The sequence below is a fragment of the Leptosomus discolor genome, chromosome 2 (assembly GCF_034619465.1).
Source record: "Leptosomus discolor isolate bLepDis1 chromosome 2, bLepDis1.hap2, whole genome shotgun sequence".
Lineage (NCBI taxonomy): Eukaryota > Metazoa > Chordata > Aves > Leptosomiformes > Leptosomidae > Leptosomus > Leptosomus discolor.
This window is the reverse complement of record NC_141392.1, coordinates 18,703,875-18,722,960: the sequence shown is the minus strand read 5'-3', so window position 1 is coordinate 18,722,960 and position 19,086 is coordinate 18,703,875. Positions and strand designations below refer to the sequence as shown.

At 42.2% G+C, this 19,086-nt stretch overlaps 1 protein-coding gene across 1 annotated transcript in view; it reads right to left on the bottom strand.

The window, feature by feature from the left end:
• ALK (ALK receptor tyrosine kinase) overlaps positions 1–19,086 on the bottom strand; it is a 319,157-nt gene that overhangs the window by 17,423 nt on the left and 282,648 nt on the right. The window contains exons 12-19 of the mRNA XM_086460670.1: positions 14,865–15,027; positions 10,278–10,428; positions 7,656–7,787; positions 6,592–6,736; positions 5,569–5,751; positions 3,992–4,090; positions 2,869–3,021; positions 1,552–1,650 (exon numbers count right to left, since the gene is read on the bottom strand). Of these exons, the coding sequence (XP_086316796.1) occupies positions 1,552–1,650; positions 2,869–3,021; positions 3,992–4,090; positions 5,569–5,751; positions 6,592–6,736; positions 7,656–7,787; positions 10,278–10,428; positions 14,865–15,027 (1,125 nt within the window). The remainder of the gene's footprint in view (positions 1–1,551; positions 1,651–2,868; positions 3,022–3,991; positions 4,091–5,568; positions 5,752–6,591; positions 6,737–7,655; positions 7,788–10,277; positions 10,429–14,864; positions 15,028–19,086) is intronic.

The window sequence follows — 19,086 nt, the reverse complement described above, 5'->3', positions numbered from 1 at the left end:
TACAACATCTTATGAAGAAACAGGTTTGCTCATGAACTGTTTGCAAGAAGTAAAATGAATTTCACTTGCAGAGATATCCGATTTCACAGTTCTGAGGTTTTTGTTTTGTTCTATTTAGTTTAACTGGACCTTCCAAGTACGAGTCCAGCTCCAAACTTGAGGGAGTCAGGGTATAACCGACTTATATCATGTAGAAGTGACTAAAATCTGAAATGAATTATTGCATCATATTGTTCAAAATGGAAAGACTAAACTATTACATTAGAATAACACACTGTACATAAAACTAGCTCATTTTGCAAAACTTCCTCTGATACTAAACAACAGAGTTGGGGTAAATTTGAAATCAGTTTATGGTAGCGTTATATTCCTTGAATCACACTTCACTGATACTTCTGAAACCTCATTAGAAATCACACCTTGAAAGAAGACACCCTGTAGATATTCCCTGAAATAGCAATTGATATTACAGTATTTTTTTCAAAGAAAGATGCCAATCATGAGCAGGTTAAATCACTGTTACCCTTACTATTGATTTCTGTGGGAGCTGGATCAAGCCCAAAGACTGTGACAGCAAATAGCTATTGCATCGTTGCCAGCAGATGTTGCTCAGGGGAAGAATTTAAGGGGTAAACATGCAGGCAGACGGACGTAATGACCTATCCACAAACCCTTCCTGTCCTCCATTTTCCTCCCCATTGCTTTTGCTTTGATTTTTTAAATTGCTGCTCTTTCCTGAGATGGCAATGATAGGCTAGTTGGATGGAAAGTGGATTACTCTTCCACTCCCTGAGAAGTAGTTAGTAATTTTAAAGGGGTACTGTCAAGCCAGAAATCATACATGTAGGACCATGTGTGTGTAACTGGTAACTCCTGAAATTCTTAAAACTGAAACAGCTGTGCAAATCTAATTTAATAGTTGCCATTTGCTGCTCTGGGTACATCCCTCCCCCAGACTCTATACAGTGTGAAGAAAGAAAGGTGGCAGAGCTCTGTTTTGAATCCCTGGCTGCTTTTCATTGATTCAAATCTATTCTGTTTGCAATCGAATGCAGGTCTGCAATTGTTTAAAATAAGAAAATGAAAGGGTGAAAAATACCTTCTAGAATTTCAAATAAAGATGCCAAGAATGCCCACATCCTACTATGCAGCAGTCTGTAAAAGGGGAACCTATGTGAGAATTTCAAACTTAAATGTCATGCATTAAGAGGCTAAATCTGTATATAGGCACACAAATAAAGACGCTTGCTTTTAGTCATTAAGCACCAACAGCTCTCACAAAACCAGTGGCAACTGTGTTCTGGCAGCTTTACACTACAACACAAGCAATAACGTCTCTCTTGAGACACAGTCAGTAACTGAAGCCTCCTCAAATTGGTCATTGTGGTTAGAAACAACTACTGAAATCTGAAGTTAAGGCATGTGTGTCGGAAGGTGTCATTAAACACAGCACTAGCTAAAAACCTGAATCCTTTTGCCTCCTAGGGCCCAATTATCCCTGGCTCAGATCAAGCCCTCATATGAAAATATCTTTTGCAGAGAAACACTCACCTATCATGATTCCTGAAAAAGCCAAAATTAAGGCAGCCACCAATGCTGAAGTCACTACAGACAAGACCAAGGAGAGAGGGAGATGAACCACTGGCTCAGCTGTAACAGAGGCAGGAGAAGAAGGAATTACATATTTGAAATGATCTTCCAGCTGCCACTTTTTTCACACAGATTTTTCTGCTCTTCCTTCCATTTACTCATCGGCTGCTCCTATAGTGTAGGAGCGACCTCTGGCATGATCAGTTCTCAGGATCTATGACCTTGAATATCTCATTGTTGCACTTTCCTCAATTAATATCAAGCCCTTAAAACAGATGGTTTGCTATCAACAAATTAACATGTGCACTCCCTGGGTATGAAAACAAGACCATAAAGACCAGGGGCAGGGGGCTGGGGAGATGGAAAGAACATTACATTGCTTGGGTTAAAGTGCTGCTATCAATGCCAAATCACAGCAAAAGCTGAAGGAGGACTGCAATATATCATCTCCCAAATGCATCTAAGCCAGGCAGAAAAACCTGGTAACAGTAAGCGTAGCACAAGGTATTCCATAGCCGCATCCTCACTTGAGACCACGAGGCATTCAGAGACCATATATTAAGGTTTACTTCACCCTGGCAAAATGACCATGCTTTCTACCCATTTTACAGATGGGAATGGTAAAAATACACAACAATTTTCCCATGCTAGTGACAAAGTGGTGAGCAGGATCCCAAAACCCTGGAGTTGCTTGCTTTGACTGCTGGGCAAGAATATGAAGGAAATCTAGTAATGGAGCTCTGAGCACTTGGTTTTTCAAGTAAGGCAAGTACAGGCACTGTCCTTAGTTTTCCTCAGAGATCTCTCATGCAGAATTTCTTACAGATTCTGCACCTGCACCTTATACCCTCAAATTCACAGGAATTATATTCTCCTTCAGCTTGTACATTTTTTTTTTTGGTTCTCAAGAGGACTGACCTGAAATTTAAGTTCAGTTGGAAAACTCCTTCAGTTAGCAAACTTTCCTGATTTCACAGCAGAATGTAAGCATCAGCGCAACCAGGCGCAAAATTCGACTGCTGCCCAGTACGTCAAACATACACTGTGAAGCAAACCAGCAATGCTGCTCTGTGCACCATTCCTCAGCACTGATGTGCCTGTATCCTAGCCAAATAACGCCACTGCACATACCAGCAGGAAAGAAGGTAACATTCACCAGAAGCCAGTTTTAAGAAAGCCTAGATAACACATTCAGGATGCCTTAGAGTCTAAACTACAGATTGTTGCCATGCATTTTCTGTTTCACATGCTAGTAGCCTATCCCATACACCTACTTACCTATGCAAGACACACCATCCTCGGCCAACTCTGTGCCTGGCTCACAAAAGCAAATGACTTTTTGAGTCTCAAGATCAACACGGCACTCATCCATCTCACAGTGACTGCAGTTAAGATGCAGCCTAATATCCACTTCTCCATGCCCCTCTGTCACTAGGGAGTGGATGAAAGAAGCTGAGTTAATTACTGTAAAGACAATTCATAACACTGCCTTGGGCACTGACAGGAACAGGCGACGTGGTGGTCACAGTTGCCAGATGTGGCAGGGTGGGCCCCATCTAAGAAACCTATTTCTCCCCACTTTCCATAGCTCCTGTCTTTTTCTCATCTAGCAAATAACATCCAGGTAAATTAGCCCCACTGCAGTTGAGATGCACGGGCTCTCTCTGAGCAGACAGTCCCTATCAGGTTAGCAAGGAGGCTGCTGCTGAAGCTAAGGAAAACCTGCCCTTTCAGTGGTCTGCAGGGCTCACCCTTTTCTCTCCTGGCCTTTACTCCCTCTGAGATCAAACACTGCAATGTTTTCAAAACTTTCTGGCTGAATCTATCAGGCCAGGGTGCATCTGTATATTTCTGGCTGTTCTAAACCAAACTTTTTTTTTGAGCAAATAGATATTTTTGTATTTTCTGAACACATCACAAACATATTCAAGACACTGACTTCTGGGCAAACACAGGCTGGAGTGGCAGTATTTATCACTCCCACACACTGCTGGGCAGCACTGCACTGTTTTCTCTAGAAACTCCTTGGTCCAACCTGCATGCTTTGCTGAGGGATGCTCTAAGGAACACATTTGTTAGTGAATAGTCAGGTACTTTGCTTCTTTCCTAAATTATCTGAACTATGAGGTTCTGTTACAACTTTCCTTGGCCAAAATTATTCTATAGGCTGGTAGACTATATTGTTGGGAAGTGTTTTCTAACAGTCTTGATGTTCTCGCTACCTGCTTTCTTCCTGCTACTTCTGTTTATTCTCCATTAGACTTTGTTATGCTATCTTTCTGCCTCCTCATGTTCATGATGACACTAAGCTGTACCCAAAGGGTTGTAAGGTGTACTACAGATGCAAACTATTCTTAACATTAAATAAACCCACTAGAAGACTTCTGACCAATATGAATACCTTTAAGTGCTGGAGTGTATAAAGTACCAACTGGGTTAATGAAGGACACACCATCCTCCCCATCCATCTCTGGGTCATTGTCCACTGCAGCATTGCCACCTACATCAAACCAGAAGTTACCTTAACACACTGAGGCCCATTGGCACTAAAATACTGAAAAGCATTGCAACATGCATTACTTCAGCATATTTAGGGAGGCATCCAAATGAGAAAACAGAATAAATCAAAGTATTCAACATATAGGGATCACTTAGTGAGTTGTGACATGAACTGCTAGTCTTTAGAACTTCAGTTTAATAGCAGCTTCTGACGATCAACTCCTTAGCTCTGTTTTAGGCAGACTTGCAAACTAAGGCACAAACTTCATCTTTAAACATTTGGATGCTGTGAAACATGTAAGCCCTTCTTAAAATTAATATAGCCAAGAGACTGGAAAACACCAGTACTCAAGGGCTAAATTCAGTACCCTTGCTGATCAAGGTACATACTGTGTTAGCAGAGGGAACGAATAACCTGATATCCTTCATCTCCTTTGCACCCTGAAAGCAGGGTAGTCCACCAGGAGTGTGGACTGAAGGAATTTATGAGTTGCTCATTTGTGCTTGGCCATATGGAACATATCAGGAGCAAAGTATGGGCAATACATAGAACATATTAGAAGCATGGTAAGGGCCACATATTTTGTACTACAAGCATGCAAAGATTCCCCCACCCCACCCAAAAATGTCTTTTCCTCTTTGACCATCTTCAGTGAAATTAAAATTATGTCATGTGAGGCATTCTGTTGGAAAAAGAAGCATTACACAGTAACATTGTTAGAAAACATGCACTTAATCTTTTAAACTCATTATTTGCTCTCAGGATTTCTAGTCTATCATACACTTGATTTAAGCTGTGGAGAACCAGGGGTTAAACAGTCCACCACAGTGCAGATGGCTGAAGAAACTATGTGGCCCAGGAGATTATGGGTTAGTAGAGATCTTGAATCTGGCCCACACCAGTTATAATCAACATAATGCCATCTGACAACTGTCCTGAGACCCACAGCACATAAAATTAGCTCCTTGTTGACTGAAGCCAACACCACTGTCATTATTAAGAGGGGTCCTGGCCAGCAGCCTGAGCCTCTGCCCCCAAGGGACCACCTGTGCAGGACCAAGGCCCACCCACAGCAGGGTAGGGTAGAAGAAGCTGCTTCTTTCTCCTGGCATAAAGCCTGGCTGCCAGTCTCCAGGACCAAAGTCCTCAAAACACAGGTGCTGGCAAGGGGAGCATGTAGCCTGTGGCTCCTCCTTCTTCAGCACTATAACCCCAAAATGGAAGGCTCAAGGATCACAGCAGGATCTTGATGGCACGTTTTGCACAGTGCATAGCCAGGATTACAGCTGAAGGACTGACATCTGGCTATTTGCTCAAAAAGCAAATGCCATACGTTTATCTAGTGCTAAAAAGGCAACACACAGACATACTAGTACATAACAGTCAAATATGCTAGCTACAGAATTATCTATCAGTGTTTTGCTGATCATTAGCACTAAAGGAGGGGAAGGGACACCTTGAACACGAAGCCACTTTACCTATATATCCTCCGCCTCCTCCACCTGAGGAGCACCCCCCTCCACCCCCTCCGAAACCCCCTCTTGTCTCCCACCCCCACTTCTTCGTGGCCTGGGGGCAGGATCTTCCTCCAGTAGCACCTTCCAGCAAGGATTTTCCTGACCACAGGAAGGAAGTGTTATCATTCCAGCCACCTCCACCACCTGCAGTTAAGAGAAGAGAAAAGGCACAGATGGGGGTTATATTTGTGTAAAAAGCACTGTAGAGATCTGCAGAACAAGCACTCCTTCAAAGCACCTCAGCTGAAAGTAAGAATCTCATGCCTTGGTTAGAAGCTTGCTACACAGTGCTACGGTGACCTTTCTGTAGGGCTTTTGACCATGTTAATCATCTGCACTACTTCCACCTACCATACAACAAGTATTTTCTGTGGAAAATACAAAAAGATATCCCTGTCTGCTCCCCAACCACTAGTTTCTGGCTTACAGAGCCTTCCCCTTCCCTTTGCAAAAATTACTTTTGAAAAAACCCCATGTTGGTTCTGAAGTGGAACAAAAGGAATTTAGCAAAAGGGATGTGAAAGCATGTCCCAGCCCCATTCTAAAGACCACATACTCACCAGTGGCTCACTTTCAGCTCTGCTGGTTGTTCAGTCCAAGGTCTCTTCACAGAGACTTCTAGTCAGGGTGCAATTATGCTTTTTCTGCATAAGCCAGGGAAACTGTGAGTATGTCTACACAGCACAAAACAGTGCAGGAAGCAGGATGGCCACATTGGCACTGCAAACTCCCACATCAAAAATCAAACAACTTTGCTTATGAGAGGTACCTCATTACCTTGGGAGAATTCTCCCATTGCTAGGGCTATACCATCTCCAATACCCTTATTTAGGCCAAGTATCCTGCAATGTGGGCACATCCTGAACTTCCAGGTTCCCCCTGAACTATGTTTTCATGGGTTTTGCCTCACCTCCTTGTGAGGAGGAATCTGGGAGTACCACATATTCACAAAGGTTTTATTTAAAAAGAATAAACTTTCCTTACCTGCAGCTCCTGAATTTCCATTCAGCCCTGGAATAGAGGAATCATTCTCCAGCCTTTCTGGATGAAATGTGTCTGTTTTGGCCCTGTAGGCCCTGCCACCACCTCCTGCTGCAATTATCAAGGGGACCGGTTCTCCATTCTCCATCTTAACAAATTCAGAAATAAAGGCAAACCGAGTCAGACACACAAATGGAAGTTCAACCACGTGCTAGTTACTGCATGTCGCACTAAGCAGGCATCTAGGACTGCTCAGTGCTACAAATTACCATTGCATTATTTATGCACCCACATCCAAAAGATTAGTAAATAGCACTAGTCCTACCAAGTTCTGCAACAGAGAACAGTGGCATCAGCGGCTCTATGAATTGTATGTACAGTGCTGATGGCTCTTAGAAAGCATGTGACGACTTTCATCAAACGAAACAGCTAAGGAGCACTGCTCCATGTAGTGCAATATAATGTCTCCACTGGTAAAGGACTGCTACACTGGAAACTGAGCATGCAGACTCATGTAGAAGCTGGGTGATCTAAACATATAGTTGATGCCTGAAAATGGGTGGATGCTTGGAATGAGTACTGTCTCAGCTAGTACACAACAGGAAAGATCAGTGGTCCTAGCTTTAGGCTTACCAACAGAAAACATACAGGCTATCCTCAACTTTTCTTATCATTGCACCATATAGGCCAAATGTGTAGCCGAAGTCTGATGTTCTACAATGACAGATTGGAATAAAGTCCTGTGGAATTTTCCCTTTGCTGTAGAATTATGCTTCAGCATCTCAGATTGCATTGAAAAAACATCCAGTTCAGACTATTATGCTTGCAAAGGAAACTCAAAGCCACTGAAGCAAGTGTGGCCATACTGCATAGCAGTTCTAAGAAGCATGAAGGGCCAGCTCAGCTCACTACATCTATCAACTGGAAATGAAGGATACCCAGAGCTCACTTTGTGGACCCTTCCCCACAGGTGTATAAAGGGTTCTCAGATATTTCAGGCTGTGATAGCAGAGGCTAGTGGCATGATGTGTTCATGCCGAAGGCGCACAGGGACTACGTTTCCATACCTTAAATATATAAGTTGCACCTCCCCCGCCTCCACCTCCTCCTGCCCATTCATTGACACTTCTGTTCACACGTATCTCTTCTTCAATCACATTGTTCTCTCCAATGCAGACTTTCTGTATAACTTCATTAGTCTGCAAACAGAAGACCAGGTCTGAATTCTGATAAGAAATCTCCATGTCCTTGTACACACACAGGCCTCGTGGACATTTCACACTCACAAACTAATAAATTGTCTTCCAGCGAAACTACAGAAGCAGAAGAAAGTGAATGTTCCTCTAGAAGAACCTCTCTTTTTGCTTCAACCTTTGTCAGAAGAATATGTTGCCATTTTAACTGAATTATTTTGAAGCAAGCTCAGTGCTGATATCTATTACCATTTAAAACAGCTCCATAAACTTTTAACACAGAAGATGCAGCAGAATTTACTGCAAATACTTCCCAGCATTAACTACCTGTATTTAATGAGTGGGAGAAGGGAGTTACTCAGTGACAATGTGACTTGCCCCATGTCATGCAACAACCAAACGGCAGAGACATAGAGAGAATCTAAGTTTCTTTACTCTTCTTGCAGTGCCCCATTGATTTGGGCCAGGCAGACAGCGTGAATCTATCCAGAACTAAGGCGTACTGGTGGCTGATGTAGATGTACCAGAGCTAGCCAACATAGTCATAGCATGGACAGTAGCAACCAGCTCAACATAGACTAGCCACTTAATATTTATTTAGATTTCCAAGCAAGTTTTGATGTTGATCTGATGCTTATGATGTAGCAGCAATTTTACTGTAATTACCAGTGCTAGCTAGTTCAAAGCCCACCAAAACAGCTGCAACCCACTTTTGATTGCAATGTTGACCTGATGTTAAAGAAAATACCTCACTAAAAAGCCTCCATATTTCCTACTTAGCATTTTTCCCCTCTACCAATTAGCACAAAATGTAATGAAACTTCTGCATTAAGCAAATCACTGAATCCACTAACTGATTTCAAACACATTAAACCACCATTTGTAAGCACTTCTGGACTAAGAACCTAAGAGAGGTAACTGTTGCTTTGATTTTAAATTGGAGCACTAAAGTGCATGACAAGCAGGACTCTGCTATGAGTATTTGTAAGTTGCAAGCTTTGCTTCTAGCTTATTTTACTTTATATGTTTCATCTCAGTAACACTATCTCGCTATGCACACTGAACTCGCTAAGTCAACACCACTTTAAGGGAAAAATGGACCAAGTTGTTGTAGCAGGATTGACCTTCTTCCTTCTACTTTCATGTATGTGTTTTCTTTTGGGAGAGGAACCTGATAAAAGCGTCCTCAAGCTACAAATTATTCTGTTGACCACAAAATGTGTCCTAGGTTGTGCCAGAGAATGAATGGCATCCATTTTGTGTGTGCAGACCTGCCTACGGAACTAAACAATCCTCCTTTCCCTAGTCTTCCCTCTCCTTAATTGATTTGGAGTTGGGTGGGGATGATTAATAAAACGACAAAGTCAATGACCCAAAGGAACCACTAGATTACCATTGAATTAAAAAAAAATAATCCTTCATGGCAAAGACATAACTGATTACAATCCAATCTAGTAAAAGTCCCTTCTACAAGTCAATGCAATCTCTTTGCCTCAATGAAAGAATTACATTAGCACTCAATAAATTCTCACTAAGATTACAGTGGCCTGCAATTTAATGAGTCCATATATTACACTCAGCTGGAATGTCCTGGTTATAGACATTAGATGGAAGTTTGAGTTAGGGCATTTCTCATTTCAAAGAGGCTTCATATTAATGGTTTGTTTGCAGCCATGTATAACTCCAGTTTTAACATTATTTACTTCAGCACCCAGCCTTGAGAACCCCTCTTTCTCTTCTACATCCTTCAACCTTTCCCTGCTGTAACAGACTGCTAAGCTTTCATCTCTTGAATGCCAGCCATTAATGGTTGAGAAATGTACAGCATTTAAATGTCCAGCTCAAACCTGTAGGTGAAATTTCGTAAGATAATGCTTAGTTTTCTTCACAAAAATCTCTTATTCCCTCATCCTCCAAACAATACTAAACGATTAATAGATTATTCTGCCTGCAGATTGTGGAAGTTGCACCTTTCTGTCAAGACATTTGCAGCAGCAATTGGTTACTACCACAAAAATCAGGACTGACCTAGCAGTGATTAATTTGTCTCTCCCATTCCCATCCAGAAAGTAACCAAACAGGCCCTGTGAGGTAGGTGTCTCCACAGCTGTAGAGTACTACGACAATGGCAGGGCTGGGCTCAACTGCAGAGTAAAGAAAAAGCCCTGTGAAGTCAACCTTGAAGACTGGTCTCCAGAGGAAAGGAAGGCAAGGCTGTCTTTTCTCTCTGAAAACCCACACAGATGCTTTGAGATATGTAGATCAATCAGGAACCTGTAGTGTATTATCAATGGGGCCTGAATGTTGAAGAGGAAGTTAGCACAGTGACATGGTACTTCATTCTTTTCCCACTCATGCCCTCCCAGTAAAACTACAGCTATCCCATGAACCATAAAACCCCAAACCCCTCAAGGACAACTGTTTTCTCTGTAAACAGATAAAACTCCATGGATTTGTAGAAGGGATTATGGCAAAACAGCAAGGGCAATCACTTACACTAGGACAAGCATCTTCTCCTTGCTGTCCCACCAAGATATACAAAGTATCATCCTTCTGGAGGTCGAAAATTCCCAGCACAGACACGCCGTGGGACCGCACCATGGTGTTCTTCCCTCCTTTCCCACCAGCAGCTCCATAGCCTGAGATGCTGCAGGAAAAAGAAAACAAGAGCCTGGCACCTGAGTTGTCCCAGACAGGTGGAAGGTACTACAAAACACTTCAGGACACTGAGCGTTTTGCACACCCGAACTGTACGCAGTGTCACAGGGCTGTGCCCTGAAGACCTGACACTCTAAATAAATCTAAACCCAAAGCTGGAAGACTGAGGCTTCTCTGCTCTACATGGGCCTATGAACTTGAGTAGCCAAAAAATTGCTTCTTTCACACTGATTCTTGGGCAAACACTCACTGAGGACAGCATGAGCAAGTCCCTGTAGTTACAAACTTTAATATATGAAACACATCTTGTTTCCCAGAAGGCATATCCCTGAGAGGTTTGCAGCAAGGAAGAGAAAGAACAGAAGCAGGAGAACCGGTAAGTACAGCACATATGGCTAAAGAGAACATTAAGCATGAGATTGACAGGGGGAGATTTGAGAAAGCAGACAGCATAACTGGGTCCTAGTAGCATGGACCAGATGGGAAACAGCTCTCCTATTCCCAGGACCAGAGCAATGCAGAAGAGTAGATGGACATGACACTACCTGCAGTAAACAAGGAAGGCAAAAGCCCCCTGGCTAAACTCACAGTCACCATGAACGCCTCACTGTCTCTAGCCAGGAGTCGTTAGGTTGCATATCCAGGCTGCTGCAGCCTCTGTTAAGGCTGTGGGACTTCTATTTCAAGCAGTCAAGATTCAGAGGTCCTTACTGCTGTTGATGTACCTAAAGATTTGGATGTAATACTGTATTGCTCAGCTCCTCCCTCTCCAAGTACATAAACAATTTACACCTTGAAGCAGCTTTTATCAAAGGATTTCAAAGCACTTAATAAAAATAATGATAAAACAGCCATCTCTGCTGCAACAAAAGACAAAGTTACTCAACTTTCTGAGCAAGTGAGTGGTGGTACAGCAAGCTCAATTTAGATCTGAAATAAGCAGATGACTTTCCACTGACATTAGTAGCTTTGCAGCTATTTCCATGAGAGCAAAATTCAGCCTGGAGCACATAACCAGTGACTGCAGGGCTAAGAATACAAAACTTCCTCTCAGCTTCCTACCGATCACAGTGTAGGTGCTCTGCGTTAACTCCTCCATTTCCTCCTGGTTGGTCTTTGCCCAGCACGGTCCTGCATGTGAACAGGCTACGAGCAGAACAAACCAGCAGTGCCCATTGTGCGTGACCCCCTGAACAGGCTGGGCAGGCAGCTCACTTTCAGCCAGCAACTTGCCTTAACAATTAGCATGAGGAGCTCACCTTGTGGTACTGCTCTGAGGCAGCCGGCATGGAGCAGATCTGATGCAGAAGCAACTACGGAGCATCAAGTGCCTTGCAAAGCACGTTAGATCCTCACAATGTGACATGATTACGTTCGTGTCACTGCTGATAACCAAAGCAATCATTCCTCAGTAAGGCTGCACTGCAGCCAGCAGAAAAAGTGATGGACACAGCACTGGGTTACTCTGAACAGATGCTGCATGAAACTGAAGACTGAGTTGATTTGCTGTAGAATTTTGTAATGGCTAATGAGGTGCACTATCAGGCACAGCAAGCTGGCAGGGCTAATCGTCTGCAATTAGAGGCCATATTTTTCTGTGTATGAACAGATTTTGCATACAAGCAATGATGTCAACAAGTTCAGGAGAACCCATTTTGGCCTCATTCAAAGGCTGCAGACAAATAAAACCCAGTAGATTCAGGTGACAGTTGTTCCCTGTTCAAGATGGGTGTCACTATTTAAACAGATGGGTTAATCACAACTTCCAAGTTTTAGCAGGATCCCTTTCCTTAGGCACAACTTTCTTTTCCAAGGAATCCATTTAACCATATTTGCCCTGAAGAAAGACTCAGACCCCCTGAGTAGACATAACCAGAACACAGAATACCTTCCACTGTCTTTCTCCTTTTCTTTTACTATGATATTTTCAGGAACTGAAAAAGAAAACTGCATCTTCAGGAAGGATCAGGATAAGCAGAATGCACTGTCTGTGCAAACCAGGGCTGGAGAAAAACTCCACCTCTAAGTATACAGGTGAGGGAAAATACTGGAGCTAGCTTTGAGAATACGAGGAAATGCAGTGCCAAGGCCGGCCAACTTCTAAGGACAACTTTTTGCATTTCACTGTGCCATGTTGTTGTGCTACTTTACAAGAAGGGACCAGAGAAAAGAAAGCACAGTGGAAGTGACAACAAATGGGGCACTCAGCAAAATGGACCAAAGACTCTTGCTTTAAAAATGTAAAGAGTTCAGATAATGGATGGTAACGTGTAATTTATTACAGTTCACTTCTCTCATACTTGATCATACGCCTAAGTATGGGATGACAAGACCTTCTGAATGCTTAGAAGGAAATCTGAAAAAAAAAATTTTTTTTTTCTTGCCTTACTTTATTGTTACACAATGTGCAGCCCCATGGGAACAAACAAGATGATTTTGTCCTATCAGCACTGGAACATGTAGGACTCCAGTCTTCAAATGAAGCCACCTACAGCGTGTGGCAGCCTACCCAGACCTTCATAAATGGTGGGGTTTTCTGGGTGTGGTTAGCTTGTGCTACTAGAGTTTTGTGTGAAGTCGGGCTTTCTATCTTTGCATTTTAATAATGCACATTCTGCCTCATGTTCACACAATCTATATCCTTCTTACACAATTATTTGGAATGTACCTCACTGCTCTACTTTACACAGTGTAAAATGCACTGATATGGCATAACAACAGCTTTCTTAAGTGCCCAACAGCCAGCTGGAGGATTTTATCTCTGGGTCAGGTATATTGGAGACGGCTATCAGGCTAACTTACAGGACCCACAGTGCAGCAGGCCTGCAGGGGAGAGCTAAATACAGGCAGTGGGTCCAGACTCTGGAAAGCCCTAAAATTGATATTACAATCTGACATTTTCCTAGGGCTATGCTATACTGGGGGACTCTGCTGCCCCTTCAGCAGCCCAGAATCAAGAAGATGTCAAGTTAATTTATGTTCACAACTGCCTCCTCCTTTCCTCAGGCTGTGAATTCTCTACTACAGCCTTAAGAGGTGCAGCAGAAAATGTAATCCATGTATATACAGGTTACCAATGACATTAGCCATCTATTATCTATACAGAACCTAAAAGCCTGTTAGGTCATTTATAGGACTTAAATAGACAGGTCTTCCCTGCAGGACCAGTGGTTTGTATTGTGTAGCAAAAATCAGCCTACAGTTGCACTGGAATTCTGGCTCTTCTTGGGCTGTGATATTAAAGAAATGACAATGTTCTAAGTTTATTGCCTCTCCTCTTTTGGGCTACGCTTTATAACCATATTTACTGAATACCTGTCCTGAAAAATTCTATTCACCTCAGGCAACTCATTTTTGATAGCTGAGTAAAATATCATTAACGTTTTTTCATTACCATCAATCCCTGTGGTAACAGACACCCAGGCAGAACTTGTGCCTAACCTAGCCTAGCCAGTTTCTCAAAACTGCTTTGCAGTAGACTTCCATTATAGACTGACATCTATCCTCAACATCAATAATATTTTTCAATAAAAAGAAAAAAAAAGAAGGTGCCAGTAAGTTTTAACTGAAATTTATTCAAAGCCTTCAGTGGAATGTTGTTCTTTGAAATGCATAACACCATCACTGGTTTCAATAGGCAACGTTGCATAAAAAAAACACCACTACACAGTCATCGATTCAAAGACAGTTCTGCATAAAAACTGATGCATGTAATGGCTTGATGTTACCATTCAGATACAGTGAACTAAACGTTGATCATACTTTTTTCCCCAGCAAGAGCAAAAAGAAAAAATGATTGGTAAAAATCTGATTAAGTGGCATTGAACCTGATCGTCTCCCTTTGAAAATAACTCCACAGAGGGATTGAAGCATTAGAACCTTCAGTATCACAGTACCTAACATTTAGGTGGCTGGCTTCCAAAATCAATTCTACAGTGGTAAGTCAGGCTTACAGGCTCAACTTATCACACATGGATTCTAAACAGTGAAGATGCTGAGCACAGCTTGATGCAAGCTGTCCCATAAGAAATGCTGACATGCGATTGTGCCTCCTATACCAGCTGGAGAGGGAGAAAAACTCAGTTCTGATTCCAGAATTCAATGCATGGCATATGGGATATGGATGCCCCTTGGCCTGGAAAGGTCAAACCACTCGATTTTCAGTTACTTATAGAGCTCTCCCAACCTGTAACCATTTAGGCTCAGATGGTTGTTTCTCTCTCTGTCACCAAAAAGTTGCATCTTTCAGACAAGGAATCTGAGACTGGAAGGATTAGAAATCACAGGATTAGGGAGAAGTAAAACCCATGTAGATCTGGCCAAACTTCTGCATATAATACTTCATATATGACTAGCATGTATTTGCAGCTTGGAGAATTTTCAAATGCAAAGATATATCATGACAGTAGGAGATGGTTCCCTCACCTGTATGTGTTGGTTGCTGGTACTCTCCAGATCTGAATGCCTTGGAGAATCCCTTCAGCTCCTACAATCACACTGAGGTTGGAGTTCCTGTAGGCATCATTGCATTGGCTCTGTGTGGGGCCATAGGGTCCACTGGCACCACACGTCGTGAATAACCAGTGATCTGAAATGAGGACATATACCAAGCATGATCTGAATATCCAAAGATCAAGTAGCTGTTCTCTTTATTTGCTCTCTCTTGTTGGACCAAGAGAAGAACCTGGCCCCTGAGGTTTTAGCCAGAACAGAGTTCTTTAAAAAGACTCATAACACTGTGTATTTCCTGAAAGCTATCACAACTATGAACATAGCTTTACTTTTTCTAAGGCTCAAAAAGACAAAGATCATAGAATAGAGTAAAATGCCACACAGACCATCCAGTTTTGGGCTCTGCTCTCTGGGCTGCTGAAGTGCACACTCATGACCGCAAGACTGGTGCACTTTAGCCCTTTCAGTTGCTACAAACATTTGATTATTGAATTTATTTTATATGGGAAAGCAGCTATTAATTACATAAAAACCTGTAACATCATCTCAGTGATTAAAACATAACAATAAACTAATTGTATTTTGAATATTTATTTGCTTACAAGAGATTCAAGTTAAGCTTCAGAAGGCAAAATACCTAATGGAGGCCTGTTTAAACAAGCATTCAACTCTGAATGTTCTAGGCCAGTTCTACCACTACTGTTACTGGAGGCGTTCACTCACCAGAAATACCAGTTTAGCCACAGAAGGTCTGAATTACCTTTTCATGAAATAATACTGAAGTTGAGCTAAATTCCTTCTTTTAAAAAGTTCAATGCATGAAACAGATAAAGTAATTTGATAGGACTTTAAGAAATAAACTGGCCGATATTTCTGAAAAAAACTTTGGTAATACAGTCTTGGCTATTCCAAGAAGCAATGCAAAAATACTACTTTAGGAAAGCTTCCCAATCTAAATACTGCTGAGAGAATAATCTCTTTCTTCATACTGCAAAATCTATGCCACCCCTCCTCAAAACTCCTCTCCAAGGGTCCTCTAGAGATTTTGCTACTGTTACTTGTTTTATATGGATACTTACATACTCATTTTACTTACTTCTCCAATCCTTCTGCAATGGGTGGCAGTATAAAGTCCTAAAATTAGCAGATAGAAAATGGAAGACTGCCCCTCTCCTCCTCTGCCTCCAATGCACTCCCAAAAACCCCAAGAAAACCGGTAAGAGGGCAAAACCACCTAAGAAAGCAAGGTCTAAAAGTTCCTAAAGCAAAATGCTTCAGTAGCTCTGATATCATCAGTCTTGCACGAGAAGTTACTTATGTTTATTCTTGCAAAAAAACCCCAAACAAACAAAACCAAAACCAAATCCAAACCCAAGGCAAAATCTCACACAAAACGGAAGATGAGAGACTCATTCTGTCAGCTATCACAGTAATTTAACATTGCAATATCCCAGTGGGCTAAGCCACCTGCACTGAAACATATGTTTAGTAAAGCAGGCAGGTAAGCGTCTTCGTTTGGAACAATAAGAAGCCATTTGGATGTCTCCAGTGAAACATCAAACATGTTCCCAAAGGCAGAAGCAGGTGACTTTCAAGGGGACAATAAGCTCAAAACATGAGAGAATCAAAATGGAAAACTGGAAGTGATAAAACCTAGGACAGACCACAGCATGTGCAACCTGCTGCTATGGTTAAGCTTTACATTTCCGATTTTTCTCCCTTTAAATGAATCTCATTCCTTAGATATCGGCTTACCTGGCCTTGGCAAAAGTATCTCTAGACTCACACATGTAACACACAGCACAGCTGGACCTGAAACTGGCAGCTCTTGATTCCCAGTGGGTGCCAGGGACAGGGGATCAGCGAACTATGTGTTATTCCAAAATGCTTTTTAATGGCCCTCTGTTTCCTTAAAAGCCCAATGCCCTGGTGGAACAGAAGAAAAAATGTCCTCTTGCTGCAAACATTATGCCTTCAGACTTTGAACTGAAGCAACCAGAACAACTTTTATATTTTCTGCCTCTTAGACAGACTAGAGGGGGCTCATTTCCAGTGCAGAGGCGGTATCAGGGTAAGAGCAGACAGTGCTGGTAACTTAAGATTAGTGAATGTGCATCTAAGCTCTTAGAACCTGTCTTTCAAGAGCATGAGAGCACGAGGAATGAAAAACCACAGATGCGTTTTGCCATGGAGTATGACATAAGGAACCTGGAGATGACTGAGCACAGGAGGTACTATCTTGGATTGCAAAAGCAGTCCTGTGGTAATAGATACAGTGGTATATACAAGTTCACATGTAAAGCCTCCGAGGTTCTGCAGCTGCTGTAGTCAGTGCTAGCAGACATATCTACTTGCTTTATTCAGGTAGATGGTAGTCAGGAATGGGAGAAGACATGTTTCAGAAGTAGCAGCGCTGGGTAGTGACCTTTGCCCAAAAGATAGCAGGAGGAAATCTGGCCCAAGTGAAGTCCATGGGGAGACAGCACCCCGTTTAAACCAGCAAGAACTTCAGTAAAGCCTATAACCAGGCGTTGCACAATCTCCTCATTTGTCACCGCTGCCTGGACTTGCAAACAGCCCTCCTCCTGTTTATATGCACTTTCATATGTGATACTGAAAGCCAGTCCCACACATAAGAGCTTTGTTGTTGAATTAAACAGGACAGAATATGGCATGGGAAGAAGTCGCCCCTCATTTCAACATAATTAGGACAGATGGGTCTTAGTTACTGTATCTTCTGGATACAGACTAAAGACCTTGCACATCGCTCCCTCTGCTCTCTTAAATGTTTCACAAAGCCAACCCTCAATTTGCAGACGTAACAGTAGCCCAAAATCTTAAACCACTCACCCAGTAACAAAACAGAGTACTGCTCATCCTAGAAAACCCACCGCTTCTTTTTTTTAAGGATAAACATTCACTCCCTGTAAAGTATTGATTTTCTCCTGATTCTAGAAATGACTGCAGGAGGTCTCACGAGCTCAGAGAGCATTTCTACAGGTTGCTGCATGCCACAGCAGTTTATGGTAATTCAATCTGAAGCATTATTTTGATCTCCAAAGACACTGAATCGAAAGTCCTTAAGCGGCCAGGTGAGAAGCATAGATTTTTTCCATCGGTGCAGAACTGTGGTCTGTCACACACTGCATGGCAGACCTCCCCTTCTTTCTGCAGTGTGCGACAGGCTAACATTGCCAGAACTGCACACTCACACGACGGGAAAAAAAGCAGGACTCTCCAGTCTAAATCTTCCCAAATGACTAGCAGATTTTTGAATTTTGCCCAACTTTGCACAAGCTACAGATGCCTGGTTTCCAGAAACAGCTGAGCATTCCCATGATGAAAATTAACAGGTAGTTAAATGTAGGGTCCCTATGTATTCTGTCATTGGCAGTTACAAGATGCTAACTGGGTTTAAAAACTGGAAATGCCTGTTTAAGGCAGTGGGAAAAGAAGATTACACTGAGATTCACAATTGAGGCACAAATTTCAAGGAATAATTTATACATCAGTCCATTTGGTGGAATCCCCACTTCCACAAGAAACGTGGCAGATGAAACATTTGGTCTTCTGCCTGTTCACCCACACACCTGCCCTCCTCAAGCTCCCTGGCAAACTCCACAACACGTTGCTAAGGTCCCAGCGACAACATTTTAAGAAAAATGCCCTTTTGTCTCTATTAAAACAGATTAAAAAAAATTTCCCTTTTCCCAACTCTTCTTTCCAAATCAGATTTATTGATATATTTACATATGCAGTCACTCATGCTTATTTCCTTTTGCACAGCAGAAATTGTAGTCTTTATACAGCTTGGCTAGATACATAAAATGCACAGCAATCAAGGCACTGGATTTCAGCCACAGCAAAGGGGAGTGATGTCCTGCTCTTGGAAAACAAAAAGACCAAAACCCCACAAGACTTAAAATGACTAATTAATTTGAAGCTCTGACACTACTTGCAGCCTGAGGCAGCACTGCTGCAGGCACTGCTGCAAATAACAACCAGCAACAATGAAGAGAAAACAGTGGAGCAAAGCCTAAAGCACATTTGTATAAGACAGAAAGCAATTTCAGTGGCACACATAGCACATAAACTCTGTATCACAAAACAGACACAGGCATTTTAGCTATACCTCAAGGCCCCAAATGTATTAACTGGCATTTGTTAAATTAAGGTGGTTTGAACCGAGGTTCAA